Genomic DNA, 20,895 nt, shown 5'->3' with positions numbered 1-20,895 from the left:
TGATTCTGGCTCACAACCCAAGGAAAAAGAAATATCATATTAAGAACTTAGCGGTAACAACAACCCATTTGTCAAAAGTAAAACTTCAGAAAGGAAAACCTTTACATTTGAATGAAGTAAAAATAAGGATACTAGTTTTAAAAAAACAGATAATGGCTAAAAAGAAACAGTGAAAATAAAAAGGGCTGAAGAAAACTTAGGAAGGGGAAAAAAACTGCAACAATCAGATCAAGATTAAAAAAAATGGAAATTGGGCAAAATATAATAAAACAAAGAGGAAGGGAGGAAGAAAACTGATTAAATGATCTTCTGGAAGAGACAGTCCTGTATTGCAGACTTTCTCTATCTCTCTAAAACTAAAACTCTAATCTACTTCAAAAAGTAAATTAAAGAAAAATCTGCGCTTCGCAATTTGATGTATAGTAAAAGAATTGTCCTCTTGATGTTTATCTAATTATGATGAAGATTGCTGTTGTATTTCAGTCTCCGTATGAGTATCAGATCTTTTCTCAGATAATTAACAGCAATATCAGGATCATAAAAATGTTCTCATTCATCCAGAGATAAATAAAATTGGCAGGATGAAAAAAAAAGTTTTTTCACTTGTCTTCCTTTCTCACTACTAGGGTTAAATTATTTGTGCTTTTTAATTACTATGGAAAGCAAACCTGAAAAATACATTACTTTTTTTCTCCCTCCACCATATTCTAGAGAAGTTCATTTCCTCAAGAGGTGCAAAAAATGTTACACTGGGTAGATTTCTTGAGAATTCTAATTTTCAACTGGATTTGTCTATAAGAAGATTAGAATCTGATACTGTATTATAGAATTCTTTGAATCTGAATATCTCCCCAAAAGACTCCTCTGTTATAGCCATTGAGGCTACTAGTCCTCAATTCAGGAGTGTCAGGGGGGTCAAACTCATGTCACGTGACATACTGGGACTTTCCCCCTCTTCGCCCTGGGTGTGAGCGTGGCCAGTACATGACGCACCGGGCCTGCAGGCCGGGAGTTTGACAGCCATGCCCATGAGGCTTAAAACTCTTTTTTTTCCCCAGAGCCCTCTCTTCTGCCATGATCTTTTGATTTTTTTGAGTGTTTTATTGCTAGACCCTAGATCAGATGAGTATTTTATAACCCCTAGGCCAGTGATGGCTAACCCTTTGGTTGTCGCATACTGAAATGACGGACCCATAATGCAATGCATTTGTGACTCCACCACTCCCTCGGCCCCTGTGCATGTGTGTGGGACCCCCCCATGCTCCCCACAACCCTTGCGCATGCGCGCATAAGTTCTCACCTTCTCCCAACCCCTGCGCATGCATGCAGGACCCCCCATGCTCCCTTTGCCCCCTGCGCATGCGTGTGGCACCTTCTGCATTCCCCCAGCCCCCTGTGCCTGCACGTAGGAGCCCTGTGCTCCCCCCACGCCCCTGTGCATGCATCTCCTGCATGCGCCCTGCTCCCCAAGCACACACGGCAGATACCTGAAAATCAGCTGGCTAGTGGGAGGCGCGCGTGCATGCACCATGGAACTGAGCTGGGGCAACAACTCGTGTGCCCATAGAGATGGCTCTGTGTGCCACTTCCAGCATGCGTGCTATGGGTTCGCCATCACGGCCCCAGGTCATCTCCATCCCTTTGACTGTCCCCGCCTAGCCTGCATGGATTGCTTTTATTTTGAAGGCAACTGCTATTTTATTTTCAATGTATGTACATGCCTGTGTACCTTCACAGCCCTATTGTTTCGGTCCTCCACAACAGTCTCAGTTTCTCTTGTGGCCTCTTGGGAACATTAATTGCCCATCCTTGGCCTAGATTCTTCTTGAAAAGTCCATCAGTTCCTTCATGTTCGTTTTCTTTCTACGTAGAATCAAATCTTCTTTCAGGTATGTTCATATTCACTTGGTGAGGTGACTTCATGCAGATTACACCATGACAAGGTACCTCAAAATTAATTACAGTGTTTCACTTGGCCCCCACTTCAGAGATACCGTTCCCCCTTGCACTTCTCCTACCTTGTCTTCAGCTGAACTGTCAACCAAAGCAATTTCCTCTTCTGTCTCAGAAAGGAAAATGGACTTTTTACAGCTGCTGAAACTGGTAATTATTTTTTCTAGAAAATTGTTGGACTTTTTAGAGCTGCTGAAACTGGTAATTATTTTTTCTGTTTCTGCTTGAGGTGGCTCCATGTCACTAAATGATGTAAAAGATTAATTAGCATTATGTTGCTAGTTAGTCTTAACCAGCAGCTCAGATACTATTTTGAGGAACTCACGGAGGAGCAGAGAAGCAAACTAGCTCAGCGTTTCCCTATCTTGAGCAGAAGTTGAGAGCTGGACCCTTTCCCATAAGAAAGACATCTGTCATAGTCATTGCAGGTGATAGGCTTGTCATCTGGGCCTGACGATGGGCTTGGTCAATGTTCAGCGCATCACTGGCCTGGTGGGTGAGCACTATTCAAGTGGCACCACTAGAAGGAGCAGGCCTCAGTACCCTGTCTTGTATTATCAGTGATGAGAACTTACTTGGAAGCCATGTTTTCAGTGCTTACAATTAGGTACAGTACAGTGTGAATTTTTGATAATGAAGAACTGGAAAAGGTGCATCCCTCTTTAAAGAAAACTATTTCAGTTAAGATGCTGTTAGATTTCAGCATCACTACATGCCAGAGAACATAGGTGTCTGTTGTTCAGAGACAGTTGCATACCTGAGGCATTTATAATCTCTGCTAATGTTAATGTTCTGATTAGAGCAGGGGTCTCCAACCTTAGCAGCTTTTAAGACTTGTGGACTTCAACTCCCAGAGTTTCTCAGCCAGCTTTTCTCAGCAATCAGCATGCATGCAATTAATGCATAATTGAGATTTGGGAGAGGTACCCATGTCAAACTCCTTTGCAACCATCCTCAACCTATGCTTACCCATCAACCCCTTTATAGCAAAGGTATGCATCAACCTCTATGTGCAGTTCTGGACAAGTTTAAGATTTAGGGACTTTTGCTATATACAGTTTCATTTTCTTTGTAAAAGTTGCGATGCTTGTATCGTGTTGTTATTTGTGAAATACAAAGAAAACCCTTCCGTTCTTTTGTGGGACCTAGACAAAGAGTTTGATGGATGTTAGAACAATTGGAAACAACTTGCAGCAATTCAAAAAAAGATGGTTACTTTATGTTTTCTAATTAGAATGGAAGCAGGAGAGATCTCTGTGGGAGAAATAAATTATTTTTATGTATTACTGTAAACTGTCTTAAACAGACTTGAATATATTAGCAGGAAATGTTTCCTCAGGAAACAAAGAATAAATCTAACAACCAGTCTAATTCCCAGAACAAACTTAAAATGTGTGTACGTGATATCATTTTCAGGGCTAGGCAGAAGAAAATAAAAAGAGGGAATCAAATATAATGGGAATTATAATGACTGAATATTAATGAGTTGTAACCAAGCCTGGTTTGGTGTGACATACTATGAATGATCATTGGCTTCCAATTAATACAGAGGCAAAGATGAGCGCTCCAGGGATGTCCGACCTTGGCAATGTTAAGACTTGTAGGCTTCAACTCCCAGAATTCCCTAGCCAGCATGGATGGCTGAGGAATTCTGGGAGTTGAAGTCCACAATTCTTAAAGTTGCCAAGGTCAGACACCTCTGCTCTAAGCATTCATTTCTTGGCTCAAAGTAATAAATGTTTACAATTAAATGTGTCGCTGATTAACTGAAGTGATATTTTGTGGAAATAATCTTCTGGTAAAATCTTGGCTTTCACCCCCCCCCCGCCCCCAGTAAACCAAGCCTGCAATTTATCAGGCTAAATATACTGATAAACTAGATTCTCTTAATCAAGAAAGGAACGAAGTCCCACCAAGTTGAGAAAAGAGGAAATGTAGGAATTAGAGGTGTTTATGTGTGTGCATGAAACAAATGTATGCATGCTCCTTTGAGTCATTCTTGACACCTAAGACTCCTGTATATATAATTTCTTGACCGAATAAAATGATTGTTAATGATCCCCCCCAAAAAAAGTTGAATTGCCCTATAATTAAAAAAGAACTATAGATTTTATAAGCTACTGGAATGATAAAGTAATTGCATGCTGTTCTTTGAAATATAAAAGCCATGTTTAAATAAGAACATGAGCATTTCTTTTTGCAGTTCATCTAATTTATGTGAGAAAAAAGCATTTTTCTTTATTATCAGTAGAACTCAATAATTTCCTTATCATTTTTAGAACTTCATTTAACTGTTAAATGTTTCATAATCTACAACCCCAAATACACACACACACACACACACATCATAATAATAATTGTGATAAATTAAAGTTAAGGTGTTACCACGATTTTCTATCCAGCAGAGGGCAGTATTTGGAAAGTAGTTATGTTGACTAACTAGCAGATTTTTAGAAATTGAGAGTCATTTTTTTAAGCTTGGAATATATTACATAAATTTATATGAAATTTGTTTTTTTTTCTATTCTATGCATGGAATTAAAATAAATAATTTATACTATCAACCACTTTTTAATCAGAGCTATATGAAATGCTGTAACAAAAATAATAATCCAAACCATCAGCCCTCAACTTCATGGCCTTTAGAAATGCAGGCCTGTTTCTCAAAGCAGGCAATCCTTGTTGTCAATGTAAAGTATTAAGAAGCGGAATTGACCGCTTCAATTAATTGAAGGAATTGTTCAATTTTAAAGTAAGCAGTAGTACTTAGCATTTCATCTTGGCTTGGAAAAAGCCTAAAAATGTCAGACATGAAGAGGTCAGTATGGTATCTTTGGTGTTCTCTGACCTTGGTGGCTTTCTTGAAGAAGTTTCATGACCAAAGTAAGTAACAGCCTCCATATTCTCTTCTATTGGTCCATGACAGTGGTGGGATTCATAAATTTTTACTATCGGTTCTGTGCGCATGGCTTGGTGGGCGTGGCAGGGCAAGGATACTCCAAAATCCCCTTCCTTCCCCACCCTACTAACCTGCTTTCCAGCTCTCTTCTTCTGTGCAGAACAACAAAAGAAGACCCAGCCAATCAGCTGGGACTTGGGAGGCGGAGAATGGATGGGGACGGGGCCAGTTAGAGACAGTATTAGCCAGTTCTCTAAACTACTCAAAATTTCCGCCACCGGTTCTTCAGAACTGGTCAGAACCTGCTGAATACCACCTCTGGCCCATGTCTATATAGATATCTGGAGTTAAGCCAGGTTTGAATTTTTCTGAGGTGGATTATTCTAGGGCAGTGTTTCTCAAGACTTGGCAAATTTCAAATTATGGACTTATTAGCTCCCAGAATTTCTCAATAATAGCCAGCACACTTGAAAACATTCAGCTCTCAGAAGTTCAACTGGCCCTGCGTCTCTTCACATTTAGAAAGGTCTTCCATTGTGTTTTATTTCAGTGGCCTTCGCCTATATAGTACTGAGGTTTTGGGCAGCAGATTAATTATAGATTCATTGATTAATTATGTATTGACTCTCAGCAACCACGGTGATAGATTTTTATCCTTGACAATCAGTCCCCAACTGCTCCTTCAGGTCTTTCAACAGGATATTCATTGTCGCTGTAGCTAACTAAATCCATCCACCTTGCTGTTGGTTGTCTTCTTTTCTTTCTACCTTTCTCACCATCAGAACTTTCTCTAGAACATCTGTGGAGATTCTCAGTCATGGTTATCTCAAAAGGCACCTTTGTTTCTCCTTGACGTTTCTCTGCTCTTCCAAGAAGCCTCTTCAGTTCTAACAGTTAAAACTGAAGAAGCTTCTTGGATGAGAAGTGAAACGTCTTCAAGGAAAAACAAAGAAAGTCCAGTTGCCTTTTGAAAAAACATCTATTGTATGTGAAGTAGGATAATTTGAGCCTGGTCACCTATCCCTTGAATTCTGGACTACTTTCTACAGTGTCCTTTTTAAAAAAAAAAAAAATTCGGTTGTCCATGGTATTCTAAGGAGTCTTCTCCAACACCCAAGCTCAAAAGCACCAATATTCTTTTTCAATATTAATTACAGTTTGACCTGTAGTGAATCTTTATGATTTTCTATATTAATACATTGCTGCATTTTTGTGCATTCCTAAGATTGATATTTTGTGCATTCAAATGATTAGGATGATACGGAATAGCTGTGAAAGAAAGAAATCTCAATTATATATTTTGAGGAGCAAATTGGAAATTTTTTTATAGGAATCAATGGAAGGATACTACAGTTCTGCTGTAATCCTTTGTGATGCTTTCACAGTTTCATTTTATTCTGCTTCTGCTCACTGTAGTGACTGATTACAGGAAATTATCTTTCCAGTGAGATCTGGAAACTATTTGTACAAGTGATTCTGACTAATTGCTCACCCAGTTGTGATATCAAGTCAAATTAATTTGCCTGACTACGTTCTGTATGGAGTCTTATTATTTATAAGTACTATTTATCAGTGCTATCTGTAAGCGTGTATATGAGAAGATAACTTGTTTGATGGCTACCCAGGTTCCGTGGGCCATATGTATATATGAAGCCCTATTTATTTATTTATTTATTTAGAATATGGCATATCCTGCATGGACTAGCAATAGATATTAACCAGCAATAGATAATAATATTCACCTAGATTAGCAGAACACAATAAAATATAAATGTTAAAAAAGATGTGTGTTCAAACACCAACGTCTAGACCACCTAACCATTGAAGCACAGTATCATTTATATTTAAAGCATCAGATACTGGACTGGTATATGCTCTCAGCATACAGCTGGGCACTATATGATCTACAATTTGACGTGAGACCCCACAGTCACACTCAAGGGAGGATACTATGCCCCATTTATACAGAGAGTCCTGGAAGATAGCAATAGCACTTAGACTTGTATACTGTTTCACAGTGCTTTACAGCCCCCTGAGTCTAAGTGGTTTCAGAGTCAGCCTCTTGCCCCCAGCAATCTGGCTCCTCATTTTACCCACCTCGGAAGGATGGAAGGCTGAGTCAACCTTGAGCCTAGTGAGATTCGAACTGCTGAATTGTAGGCAGCCGGCAGCCAAGCAGAAGTAGCCTGCAAGCGCTGCGTTCTCTTTAGCAACTATCTTGCTTAGCAGCGGAATTTTTTGAGGCGTAAGTTTACATAAGTTGTAAGTTGAGAACTACCTGTAATAAAGCTTCCCAGCTTTCTCTTCTGCAGCGGAGAGTAGAAAGATACAGGTAGAAAGTTGTTGGCATGGAAGATGGCTTTGATTCCTGGAAAGCTGTACAGGGAAAATCCAGCTATTTAAACTGATAATAATCATGACATAAATTCGGGGTTGTTGTTGTTTTGCCACCATTCGTTCTCTGTGGGATTGGATAGGCTATGCTCTTTTGCTAGAAGCTGCTTATTTATTGCGTTAATATATTTTGTGCTCATTATATCTGCAAGCATTACAGAAATTAAAATGAACTGCTGCCAATAATTGGAATCTATCAGATCTGCTCCCTGCTGTTTCATCAGCTTCCCTGTGCTCCTGGGTGTTCATTATAGACTATAATAGCTTCTGTTGCTGGGGTTTGACTTTTAAGATTAAGAAAAGTTCATAAAAATAGATACTGAGCTTTGGAAGGTACCTAAAATACCTTTCACCCAGGTGGAATTTAGAGCTTTTTCTCAACTGTGTTTTGATAGTAAAGGATGGGGGAAGAGGGACAAATTAGAGGAGTAAAATGCCTTGGAGTTGTTGGTTTTTTTAACAGATTAACAGAGTTGTAGGTCATCTAGTCCAGGGGTCGCCAACCTTTTGGACCTCAGGGATCACCAAACTCATAATTTTAAATCACATGGACCACTAATAGGAATTTTGACTGACGGTAGCTTGCTGATAATTGGTGGGAATGTTTTTGGGGTTTTCCCAGGATCTCTGCAGAAAAAGCAGAAGCAGCAGAGACCCTGGGAAAATCCCCCCCAAAAGTCTGCAGGAAAATCCCCTACCAATCAAATGTTCTTTATTTGGGATCGCAGGATACCGTCTACAGCTCCGTTCTCATGGGGAGAGAGAGAGAGTGAGACTTTTGGCTTCATGCAAGGAAAGCAGCAGAAGCAGCAGAAGTCTTTTTTTTTTCTTTCCCCCAAACTCCACCAGAAATGAGTCTTTGTGAGACTTGACACCACCAGCGCAGCCTTTTGGAGAAGGATGCCTTGCAGAGTCCCAAAGACACATTTCTGGCAGAGTTTTGGGGGAGAGAAAGAAAGACTTTTGCTGCTTTCCTTACGTGCAGCCAAAAGCAGAAGAAGAAAGAAGCGGAAAAAAGCAGGCCGGTGGCCATGTGAGGCGCGTGGGGCAAGTTTCCACCCTCTGCCCTTTCCCCTCTCCCCTCACTACCTCATGTTGTTCTCAATGCAAGCGACGCAAGCCTTGTGTTCCACAGGCCATGTGGGCGGCGCGGCCTTGTGTTCCTGCACAGCCTGGATTAATTGCTTTGGGGGTGAAATTTCTCTGGATCTAATCCAAAGCCTGCCCAAGCAGGAGACCCTACACTCGTGTTGGCGAACCTATGGCATGTGTGCCGGAAGTGGCACGCAGAGCCACTTCTGCCAGCACGTGAGAGCTCTCCCGGAAGAGCCACACTGTGCATGCGCGTGCTTCGCCACTGCACACCAGCTGATTGTCAGGTATCTGGCGCGCATGCATGGGGGGGGCAGGGGGCGCAGGAGACACATGCGCTGATGCAGAGATGTGCAGCGCACGCAGGGAAGTCGCACATGCACGTGCAGAGATGCATGGCGCACAGAGGGATTGCCGCATGCACAGGCGCATGCCATGTGGGGGAAATCGCGCTCACATGTGCAGGTGCACGGTGCACAGCGGGGAAATCGCGCGCACATGTCAGAGATGCACGACGCCTGGGGCGATCGTATGCGCATACGCAGGGGCGTGGGGGGACAGCATGCATTGCCTTCTGGGCACTGGCATGCGAGCGCGAACAAATGAGCGGGCTCGCAGTTACCATTTCTGAGAGATGGCAGTCCAGTCTCTTCTTAACAGTTTTGAGTCTGCCATGAGACGTAGCATTCCCATTTCCCATGTTTTAAAAAATGCATTTTTGTATTGCTCAGTAGCAATAAAAGCAGCGTCCCAATAATAAGAACAGCCATTATAGAAACTACATAAGGAAAAGGATTCCTAATCTGACTGCAGATTATTTTTGGCGGGCCATTAAGGAGACTCTGGAAATCTGAGAATCATGACTGCAATCATAGAATATGGAGCAGTCTCGCTCTTTGTACTACGTGTCCCATCTTTTGCAAGGTTTGGTTATAGGTTTTGAAAATTTCTCCATGGCAGAAGAATCTCAAAAAGGAGATGTTACTTCTTTCAGGGACAAGGAATAGCCTATATCAGGCTTCTGTTATTTGGGGATCAAGACGTCGTCATCATCTGAATTGGAAGGGACCTTAGAGGTCTTCTAGCCTACCCCCACCTCAAGCAGGAGATCCTATGCCCGTGGTGGTGATGCAGAGCCATTTGTGCGGGCACGCAAGCCTCAGCCTGCACAAACTTACCTGCACTGTGCATGCGCACGCCTCCCAGCTGATTTTCGGCCCGTTTGAGGCCATTTTTGCCCTCCTGGAGGCTCAACGGAAGCTTCTGCAGCCTCGGGAAGCCGAAAAACGGGCCTTCCGGAAATACCAGAAGTGCCGAAACGGGCCTGTTTTCAGCCTCCCGAGGCTGCAGAGGCTTCCCTCGGGCCTGCAAGAGGGCGAAAACAGCCTCCCCCAGACTCCAGAGGCCCTTCGGAGTCTGAAAATGGGCACGTCCGGTATTTCCGGAAGGCCCGTTTTTCTGCCTCCCGAGGCTGCAGAGGCTTCCCTCGAGCCTCTGGGAGGTGAAAGTGGCCTCAAACAGGTCAAAAATCAGCTGGGCGGCGCACACATGTGCAGTGCAGGTAAGGGGGCGGGGGTGTTGCATGCCTATGTGCAGGGGGTGGGGGGGGTGCCGGCATGCGCACGCTTTCGGCACACCACAACAAAAAGGTTCGCCATCACTGTCCTATGCCATTTCACACAAATTAATGTCCAATGTCTTCTTAAAAGCCTCCAGTGATGGAGCAATCCCCGCCTTTCTGAAGGCAGGCTGTTCCACTGGTTGATTGTTCTCACCGAAATTTCTCCTTAGGTTGCTTCTCTCCTTGGTTAGTTTCCATCCATTGCTTCTTGTCCTGCCTTCTGGTGCTGGGGGAAAATGTTGGTTTTGGAAATTCTGATGCTTCTGTGCTCCCCGCTAATATACTTGGATCTGTCTTGGCTCAATGGAAGTTACGACTTTTCATGTGCAAAAAATAATGAACGCATATGGAGTTTCTAATGTACACTTTCGTCACTTGAGGAATTTTCTAATGTTTTTATAGGACTGTGGAGTGAGCAGCAGCTTATTCCAGAACCCAGCAAAGCTTCATCTGACTATTGGGACCCTGGTACTTCTGAATGAACAGGAAATCCAGAAAGCTCAGGAACTTCTCCAGAAGTGTAGAGATGATCTTGTTCAGTGAGTAAAACAGCAGCTCTGTAATAGAGGAAGCAGTTGCCTACATTTGTCCAAAGAGGAAGCCTTTATAGAGAGAATAGAATCAAAAAAAAAATACAGAAATGCAAGAAATTGTAGCAAGAAGCTAGAACTGTTTAAAGATCAGGAACCCAATTGTGTTTTGTTTACGACATCAGTCAACAGTCAAAGAATTCCTTTTGATTGATTGATTAGGTGCAATCAATCTTAATGATAGTTTTTCTCCATGACAATCTGTCCCTATTCTACTTCTACAAGTTTTCCTACGGTAGAATCTTTCTTTTTTTCTTTTGCCTTGCCATTTTATTATTAATCCTTGGCTACTTTTTTTCTTGCAGTGATTTTGTGCATAAGCAAAGACTGAGTTTTATCCCACTGAAGTTCATGAAAAATGTGACTACCTTCACACTTTGTTCTAGCAGAGTGTTTGGCAAATAATTCTTTTCGCCCCAGAGGGTTGTATATCCCTGAGATTCATTTCTTGAAAAAGCTGTAGGCAAAGAACATTGGAAGCAGACAACCCGTATAAGAAATCACTCTTCAAACAATAGATCAGACGACTCTGAAGAGCAGAAGCTGTCATAAAACACTGCGCAAAAGGCATTTGTGGTTTGAGATGTACAATGAGAGATAAAAATATTCTTCCCCCACCCTTCAATGCAGTTGTGTTTGCACTGTTTTTGCAAGAACCTTTTTGGTGCAGTGATTTCTAGTTTAGAATTTAGGATACACCCCAGGTTTCCAAAATGAGCTCTTTTGTGATTACCCTATTTTTTTTAAATTAGCAAACAAAACTTCTGATGATACAAAATGCAATAGTAAGAATGTGGATATGGCTAAAGGCAAGTCAACTGAAATGCATAATGAGTGTAGTATACATAATCCTCAACTGATGACAATTGAGCCCCAAATTTCTGTTACTAAGACATTTGTTAAGTGAATTTTGCTCTATTGTACGACCTTTCTGGTCACATTTGTTAAGTGAACCACTGCAGTTGTTAAGTTAGTAAAATGGTTGTTGAGCGAATCTGGCTTCCCCATTGACTTCACTTGTCAGAAGTTTGCAAAAGGGGATCACATGACCCCCAGGGACACTGCAACCATCATAAACATGAGTCAATTGACAAGCGGCTGGATTTTGATCATGTGACCATGGAGATGCTGCAGTGGTCGTGCGAAAAATGGCCATGTCATTTTTTTTCCAGTGCCATTTTAATTTTGAACAGTCACTGAATGAACAAGTTGAATCAGTCAAGGACTACCTGCATAGTGATTTAGGGATTGGACTAGCATTCATGAAATCCACCCTCAGTCACAGAAGTTCACGGGATGACTGTGAGCATGTCACTTTCTCTCAACTCAACTCAATCTACAGTATTTCACCAGATTTTTGGGGAAAAGAAGGAAGGAAGGAACTGCTTGAAGTTCTGAGCCTGAACCTGTACTCACTGCCCCAGTGATGAACTAGATCAGGGGTCTTCAAACTTGACAGCTTTAAGACTTGTGGACTTCAACTCCCAGAATTCCTCCTCCAGTCATGTTAGCTCAAGAATTCCGGGAGTTGAAGTCCACAAGTCTTAAACTTGCCAAGCTTGAAGACCCTTGAACTAGATTCACTTATTCAGACAGTAAGCATATGAACCGTATCTGGCTGAATTTCAGAAAACAAGGGAGAACATCTTAGAAAATGAAAGTCTACTTGAGTGAACCCTGGATGGTTTTGCAGAAGGATCTGGGCTCAATAAACAACAACTAAGTGTGGATGAGATAGCTGTAGCTTCAAGGATAAAACAAATCTGAGATTATCTTCTTGTTAGAAGAAATGTCTCTTCTTCATAACCGCAAATAAGTAGTTACTTACATGCCACGAGTCTTGATTATTTGAGGAAGTTTTCCCTGCCTGATCCCCGAGTTTTGTTCTTTCGCTTTTGCCATTTGAAAAATTGTTCAGATGGAGCTTACCTTTTGACTTTCGACTTCTAGATCAATTTATTAGCTACTTAATCTAGGATCACCATTTCTGGATTGCAGAAATCCACGTTACAACTAGGTGGCAGCAAAGAGTTAGTGGGTTGTTTGCATCATTGCTGCCATCCAATGAGTAGATTTCCACAGTCTAGTAGGTGTTCTTATCCCTGACAGAACACTCTGTGTGTTTTTCTGGTCACCAGTAATCATGTACTACTGTGTATCTAAAACAGGATATTTGTTAGAGTTTGCAGCAAAATTCAAATCCAGAAAACACACAGATGACTGACTCAGCAGAATTCATTAACTTCCTTTTATATAAAATAAGTAAATGTACAATACCAGTAGTTTCTTCCAAGGTGGAAAGGTTACAAGCAAACACAAACAGAAGCAGACATGCTACAGCTCCAGTTCAGAGCTGAGCTCTAGTTTCAGTTTCAATTCGTAGCAAAGCACACAGAGCCAAACCACACCCAGGCCGTCAGGTCCCATTGACTGGTCTGTTGCCATGCTTACTCACTTGCTGACTTTGTTAACCATGTTTCTGCCAGTTAATGAATATACTCTGACAATATTGGCTTAGTCTGATTATGTCAATTTTTCCAGTGGTTGCTTATTCAGTAAACCATGATTAAAACAAGGAGTAGCTTGATGCAGTATGTCATCTCAACTCATCCGGTGAAGTTACTAGTGAGAACAATTAATAACACGAAGCCTCTCAAGTCTGTAGCATTCTATCCTAAATGTCAGGGGTACTGAACTATGGCCCCTTTATCATCTGTGGACTTCAACTCACAGAATTCCTGAGCCAGCATGGTCATAAAGGGGCCATAGTTGCTCCCCCCTCCCCCGTACCCGCCCTCCTGATGTAGTACCAATGGCTCCATTCACTGAAGCCATCAAATGGGCCCTATAACAATTAAGCATAATTTTATATTTAGGAGTTTATTATGCTGGTTTCTACCCTTATTGGTAATTCTGAGTTATTAGTCTACTCCTTGATGCATCTGTGTTTGATATATTGTATTTGCATTCTTTCCGTCTCTAATTAAACAAGAGGCACTCTAAATAATTATACACATATGATTAAACAGAAGCCTCTCACAGCTTCCTAGTTTCAAGTAATGTCAGAGATAAGATCCATAGTGACAGCGTTGGTAGCAATAACAAATTTGGTCCGAATATTAAGGCCAGCCAAGATATTAAGACTTATGAGCCATTTTGGTATCACAGGAGCTTTGTTTATTTGTTACTAGCTCAATTGAAATCAGGAGATGATACCTTAATTTAACATGCATTCATTAGATTTTTGTGGGTAAATATCTCAACCCTAGCATGCAAATAAGGAGAATAAAAAATTACAAATAAATGGCAGTGAATTAAAATAGTAAGGGTGTGTGTGTTTAACGAATGAATGAATACTTTATTGGCCAAGTGTAATTAGACACACAAGGAATTTGTCTTGGTGCATATGCTCTCAGTGTACATAAAAAGAAAAGATACATTCGTCAAGAATCATAAGGTACAACACTTAATAATAGTCATAGGGTACAAATAAGCAATCAAATCATACTAGGAAACAGTCAATAAAAATCATAAGGATACAAGCAACAGCTACAGTCACAAGTGGAAGGGGATGGGTGATAGGAGTGATGAGAAGATTAATAGTGATAGTAATACAAACTTAGTAAATAGTTGGACAGTGTTGTGGGAATTATTTGTTTAGCAGAGTGATGGCGTTTGGGGAAAAACTGTTCTTGTGTCTAGTTGTTCTGGTGTGCAGTGCTCTATGGTGTCATTTTGAGGGTAGGGTAGGAGTTGAAACAGTTTATGTCCGAGATGTGAGGGGTCTGTAGATATTTTCACAGTCCTGTTTTTGACTCGTGCAGTATACAGGTTGAAAGCAGGTTGGTAGTAATTATTTTTTCTGTAGTCCTAATTATCCTCTGAAGTCTGTGTCTGTCCTGTTGGGTTGCAGAACCAAACAACACAGGTGTAGAGGTGCAGATGACAGACTAAAAAAATAGAATGAAAAAAAGAACATTCTGATAAGGCTTAGGTGAAGAAACGCATCTTGATCTTTCAGCATTAGATGCTAAAAATATTTAACAGTAAGTGCATCCTTACGGAAGAAGAGGATAGATGGAGAAGGTTTTTTGTGAGTAACCACGAGATGATAATAAGCAAAGAGAACTGCAAGCAACTAGACCTGTTTGATGGCCTTAGCAAATGTATGGGCCAGTAGAGGTGATGACTCATTGAAGAATTTACTGACCTTGCTCCTATAAATTCCCATGGATTATTCAAGAGCCTATTAGATTTCATAATCCCCAGAGACAGGCTAATCTTAATGGAGAGGATAGATGCTGAGGTCAAATTTCACCAGATGAGACTTTGACACTGGAATAACTTTAATGCTTACCCATCTACCCCCAGTTTATTGATTGATTGATTGATTGATTTGATTTGTCAATTGCTTACAAGATAATAGGTATAAGTATATACATAGTTGTGAGTACATGGATACATATAAGAAAATAAAAGAAACAATAGGACAGGGATGTTGGTGCGCTTATGTACAGACCTCTTAGGAAAGGGGTGAGGTCAATAGTTGACAATCTAAGGTTAAAGTTTTTGGGGTTTGGGGAAGAAACCACAGAGTCAGGTAGAGTATTCCAGACATTGACCACTCGGTTGCTGAAGTCGCATTTCCTGCAATCAAGTTTGGTGCGGTTTACCTTGAGTTTGTATCTATCGTGTGCTCTTATATTGATGTGGTTGAAGCTGAAGTATTCATTGACAGGTAGGACATCGCAATGTATGATTTTATATACTACACTTAGATCGGACCGAAGGCGGCGTAGTTCTCAGTTATCCATTTGTGTTCTTCATCTCCTCAAAGATTAAATTCAGTATGATTAATTTGTCATCCTTTGATAATAAGGATCCTTTGAGATGGTCTCAGCGTTATTGTGGTGGCCATGACATGCTGAGATGTGCCTTGTAGCTTCGTTTTAATATGAATTGATGATTACTTATATTGAAGTTCTCCAGGACCATTTTAGAAGCCAGCTTGCTCAGAAAGGCTCTTCACTCAACACCATGTAAACATCCTCAGTTTGGCTCTCTGGTAGGGGTTTTAGTAAGTAGGATGGCATTGTGGTAGATAGTAACAAATCTCTACTCTGAAAAACAGTTCTAGCCATATATTCTCTATTCTTATAATATTCAGTTCTCCCAAACAGTTACCATCTTTATCACTAGTATAATAACATCTTTACCCTTTTCTCGATTCGGGTGTATCACATGCTTTTCACACTCATAACACCAAAACAGTAGAAGAGAGGAAATAAATAAAACACAAATATTACACCCCAAAGCTTGTCAGCTGCAATCCCTTTGATTACACCAAATCTCTTAAATTAGGTGTTTTCAAAAATCGGGGATCCAGCTTTCCTCTAGTCCAGGGGTGCAAGTGATGGGCTGGTGTGTGCACATGTAGCTCCACTCATAGGAGTGGCGGACCAGTGTGAGCACACACATGTACGCCTTGCCCACAGCTTGTGTGGACTGGTTCTCCTCTCTCTAGCCAAGCAGAGCCACCAATCCGCAAAGTTTGGGGACGGCTGCTCTGGTCCCTGCCCCTTTGACTGCCCCGCCCCCTGCCAAGACAGGATACCTCTCCTGTTATTTGAACTCAAGCGAGGAAGTGATATAGTTATAATGCAAAGTAACAACAGCAAAAATGACAATTATCTCTGCTGTATTGAAAAATCATTATTGCCATTATTGCTAATGGAAAATAAATGGTAAGGGTCTAGCTGTGTGAATTTTGCTATCTGTAGAACTGCTTCGGATAAAAAACCCAGCTTCTAATATTAGAACATGTTGGCCTTTCAATTTTACATGAAAGATAGTATAATTCCTTGTATTATTTAGCATTTCTTAATATTAATGCTGTGCAGTGTCTGAAAGCGATGCAGTAGCTTTTCTGGGAGGTTTATATCCTATATAATAACAGCAGAATTCCATTTTTCTTCTTATGGCACGTAAATGCTAAACGGACAACTCTTAAAGCTACAGATATAGTCCAGGTTGTAAAAGAGAGCAGTGGCATTTGAGTGGCATGCCAAAGGTCATCGTGCCAAAGAAATAAATTAAATTAAATGTGATGCTCTTCATGAATATGACTGCAGCAGCCCTTGAATACACATTAAAGGATCATACCGTAGTAATTCTTAGAACTGTTATTACTATTGGTTATCACTAGTATTACACATAAATTAGAGCTGTTTGAATAGCTGCTGGCATGGAAGGACAAAAAAGTGACCTCAAAAGAAATATCCATTACTATAGGCAATAACTCAGAAATTGCAAAGACAAGTTTAGGAACCAAGAATGGGAAATATTCATTCTATATGTTATCTCTAAAATATCAATCGACCAAATGCAGTTCCTGCATAACAGACTTCATCCAGTATGTACAGGGCCCAGCAAAGATTATACTACCTGAGACTTCTCAGAAAACAACAACTGAATGAACAACTGCTGGTGACCTTCTACCACTGCACCACAGAGAGTATCTTAACTTACTGCATCTCTGTATGGTTTGCCAATTGCACCGTGGCAGATAGGACAGCACTCCAGAGGGTTAATGTCATTGCCCAGAAGATCATTGGTTGCCCTCTCCCCTCTTTGAAAGAGCTTTATAGCTCCCGCTGCCTTCCGAAAATTCAAAACATTCTCAAAAATCCATCTCATCCTCGGCACCCTTTTTTTTTTGAACTAGTACCATCTAGCAAATGGTACAGGATAATACAAACAAGCACAGATAGGCTGAAAAGCAGCTTATATCCCAGGGCAGTAGCTCTTTTGAATTCTACTGTATAGTGCAGTGTTGGGGTTTTTCGGTCCATTGTGTGGCGTGTGAAGGATGTGTGTTTGTGTTTATTTTCATGGTCATGATGTGCACTGAAGATGATGTTTGATTTCGTTGTACGAGGTGCAATGACAATAAAGTAAACTAAACTACAGCTAGGGAACTAACAGTACTCAAACATATTAAATTGAACACCAGCAGCAGGTTACATACCCTTAGGCCTGTGGTACCTCTTATGTATAATGCCGTTGAAGTAGCAAAATATGTAGTTTCCTGTTCACCCTCCCTTTTTTTGTGTTTTTAAATAGCACAATTACTGAAGGCAAACCTCTAACTGTGGAAATAAGAGGTATAGAGTACATGAACGATGACCCAGCCATGGTTGATGTTCTGTATGCAAAAGTCCACATGAAAGATGGCTCCAACAGGTAAACTTTTCCCTTGTTTTCTCTATAGTCATTTTTAGTCCCTAGAAGTATTTTATCTGAAACGATAAAAATGATGTGACGATACTCCAAAATCCTCCCAACCTCTGAGTTTGATCATGTCTGTCAGGAAACATTCCACCAGGAGTCCAAAAGATGAAACTTCTGTTGTTCTGTATCTAAAAGGAGGCCGATACTAACTTTTTACCCTTAGGTTCATAATGGGTCATACATATTACTGAAAGAAGTAAAGACATCTTCCAGTTCTGCAATTAATCAGAACCAGAGGCGGTATTCAGCAAGTTCTGACCAGTTCTGGAGAACCGGTAGCAGAAATTTTGAGTAGTTCAAAGAACCGGCAAATCCCACCTCTGACTAGCCCCGCCTCCATCTATTTTCTGCCTCCTGAGTCCCATCTGATTGGCTGGGTCTTCTTTGATTGCCCTGCAAATGGAAAACGGAGCTGGAAAGCAGGTTGGTGGGGTGGGGAGGAAATGAAGATTTTGCAGTAACCTTCCCCCAGGAGTGGGGTGGAAATAGAGATTTTACAATACCCTTCCCCTGCCACGCCCACCAAGCAGAGGTGGTATTCAGCAGGTTCTGACCAGTTCCGGAGAACTAGTAGCAGAAATTTTGAGAAGTTCGGATAACCGGCAAATACTACTTCTGATTGGAGATTTTATAGTATCCTTCCCCTGCCACGCCTACCAAGCCACACCCATAGAACCGGTAGTAAAAAAATTTGAATCCCACCACTGATCAGAACAATAAATCAGTGGAACCGCTTGCCTCCAGAAGTTGTGGAAGTTTTTAAGAAGAGATTGGATAACCATTTGTCTGAAATGGTATCGGGTTTCCTACCTGAGTATGGGATTGGACTAGATAGAAGACTTCCAAGATCCCTTCCAAATCACTTAATTCTGTTCTGTGCTAATTGCTGTTGTTCTGGATGGTTTAGAAACTAGGAATGTAGCACCCTAAAAATGTTAAAAGGTTTCCATCCTCATAAGATTTAATTTCTAGGCCTAACTGGGGGAAAAAAATTACCTCTACTTGGTCATGTTTTACCTAGACAATAGCCCAGTTATTGAGTAAGCAAAAATGTTCTGGTCTGGTGCTTCTTCCTTTCTCTCATATGGCTTGTTCTGCTAAACAAATGATGGAGGGAAGTTGCTATAGCATGAAAAAAGGGACTTCTAATTTCTCTCTCCAAAGGAGACAGAAATGAGAATGGAAACTAATGATAAACAGAGACTTACATATCTCGATAAACAGAGCAAGAAGCTTCTATGATTGGTTTGGCCCAGAGGTCTCCAAACTTGGCAACTTTAAAACTTGTGGATTTCAGTCCCAGAATTCCTGAGCTGGGAGATGAAGTCTACAAGTCTTAAAATTGCCAACTTTGAGAACCCCTGGTTTAATCATTCTCTCTGAAAGAAGGAACCAAGTAGATGTGACCAACATATCATGGCATTTATATCTAATCAAAATGCTGAATAATTCTGTTTAGCTATGAAGTGTAAATGCAACCATTGTCTGTATTAAATACTTTTTAATTACTCAGCTACCAATTTCATAATATTCTTTCTTTTGCTAAATTATGTTGTATGTTTTTTTTTATTTCTTTACAAATGCAAAGTCTTAAGTATTATCTGGAAAGTCCTAAGTATTATTTTCCAAATATACACTAAATGTTTTTCTTCCTTCTCCTTTTATTTTCAAATGTATCTATAATTTCGCCCAAGGAAAAAAAAATCAGAATAAGCAATGTAATCAGATTTTAGTACATCATTTTAAATTAAACTTTTGTTAAGATGAGAATTACCATATTTTACTTTGCTTCAGTTCTCTACCTTTGGGCTACTTGTGTGATGTTCATAAAATTCTAATCAGGGTTAGAATTTACATTTTTTAAAAATTGACATCTTTTGCATTAGAACTCTTTCAATAGGGAGTAAATAAACCCTGGATTCTCAGAGTATATGCATTAGTTTACTAAAGATTGAGGCATACTCAGTAGATTGTCTCTCATGGTTTATCTCTGAAACCATGGGAGTAAATGCTATGCATTTTTGCAAAAATCACCTCTTTTTTTCTACCTTGTAATTAAAATATGTTCAGCTAACTCACCCATTCTATTTTTGTCAGTGTGAGAACTAGATGTACTTTTGATTTTTTTTGTTTCTCCTAAATACCCAATTCCCCAAAACAGAAGAGAGTCCCATTTTCTGCCATTGCCGATATTATTGGAAAATTTCTCTGATCCTTATTAAAGAAGGGGAGAAAGATGATGAGGAAAGTTACGCTGCAATGATTCCGATCCAGCAGGCCACTCATTATAATTTAATTTGCTTTATTTCCTCAATTTTATAGTGTAATAAAGTATGGCTTCATTTGAGATATTTTATTAATTGCTGAGTATCATCCCACTTTTCATTAGGCAGGTCTAATTTCAATGATGTATCTGCAGAAAACAGGAGACTGAAATTGAACAGCTAGAAATTCGCCATCAACAGACACACAGGGTCAACTCAATGCCATTGGGCATTAGCTCATCAAGAATTATCAAGCAAATGGTGACTGGAGGGGAAGAACGTATCTGAGGGGGACCGAAAGGGTCAAGATAGAAATCTATAACTGGGAAAGTGTGAACTATCCAGCAAATTACCCTCCTAATGGATTCCGCATAGATAATATATAAGACAGTGTGTGTGTGTGTGTGTGTGTGTGTGTGTGTGTGTGAGAGAGAGAGAGAGAGAGAGAGAGAGAGAGAGAGAGAGATGGTCTTTTGTTTTATTGGATAGCATTATTTTTAATTAATGTTCCCTTACCATGCTTGCACTTGAATAATGAATATTTTGTAAGAGAATTGTAAGGATTTCATCTTCTGTTCCTCTTCCGGTTTACACATTTAGTTTGCAGTTGCCTTTAGTATAGATCAGGGGTGTCAAACTCAAGGCCCATGGGCTAAATCCAGTAGTATCAGAGCCAAGGTGAAATTGTGAGACGAGTTTATGAACGTTCTTCAAGTTGTGATTGGAATAGACTAGTGGTGTTGCAGCATTTTCAACCCATGGAAGTGATTCACAGATAAACCGTGAAACTAA

General features: G+C 40.5%; 1 protein-coding gene across 2 annotated transcripts in view; it reads left to right on the top strand.

Moving 5' to 3' along the window:
- The window catches only part of ASCC1 (activating signal cointegrator 1 complex subunit 1), a 105,065-nt gene that overhangs the window by 30,607 nt on the left and 53,563 nt on the right, over positions 1-20,895 (top strand). Inside the window, exons 6-7 of one of the 2 annotated variants that reach the window (XM_026713479.2) lie at positions 10,362-10,498; positions 17,672-17,791. In XM_026713479.2, coding sequence (XP_026569264.1) covers positions 10,362-10,498; positions 17,672-17,791 — 257 coding nt within the window. The remainder of the gene's footprint in view (positions 1-10,361; positions 10,499-17,671; positions 17,792-20,895) is intronic. The other variant, XM_087932337.1, reaches the window with a different exon arrangement.

Source organism: Pseudonaja textilis, chromosome 4, assembly GCF_049901715.1.
Source record: "Pseudonaja textilis isolate UNSWEBS1 chromosome 4, rPseTex1.2, whole genome shotgun sequence".
Lineage (NCBI taxonomy): Eukaryota > Metazoa > Chordata > Lepidosauria > Squamata > Elapidae > Pseudonaja > Pseudonaja textilis.
Note: the sequence above shows the minus strand (reverse complement) of the source record. Positions and strands in the feature narration are given on the sequence as shown.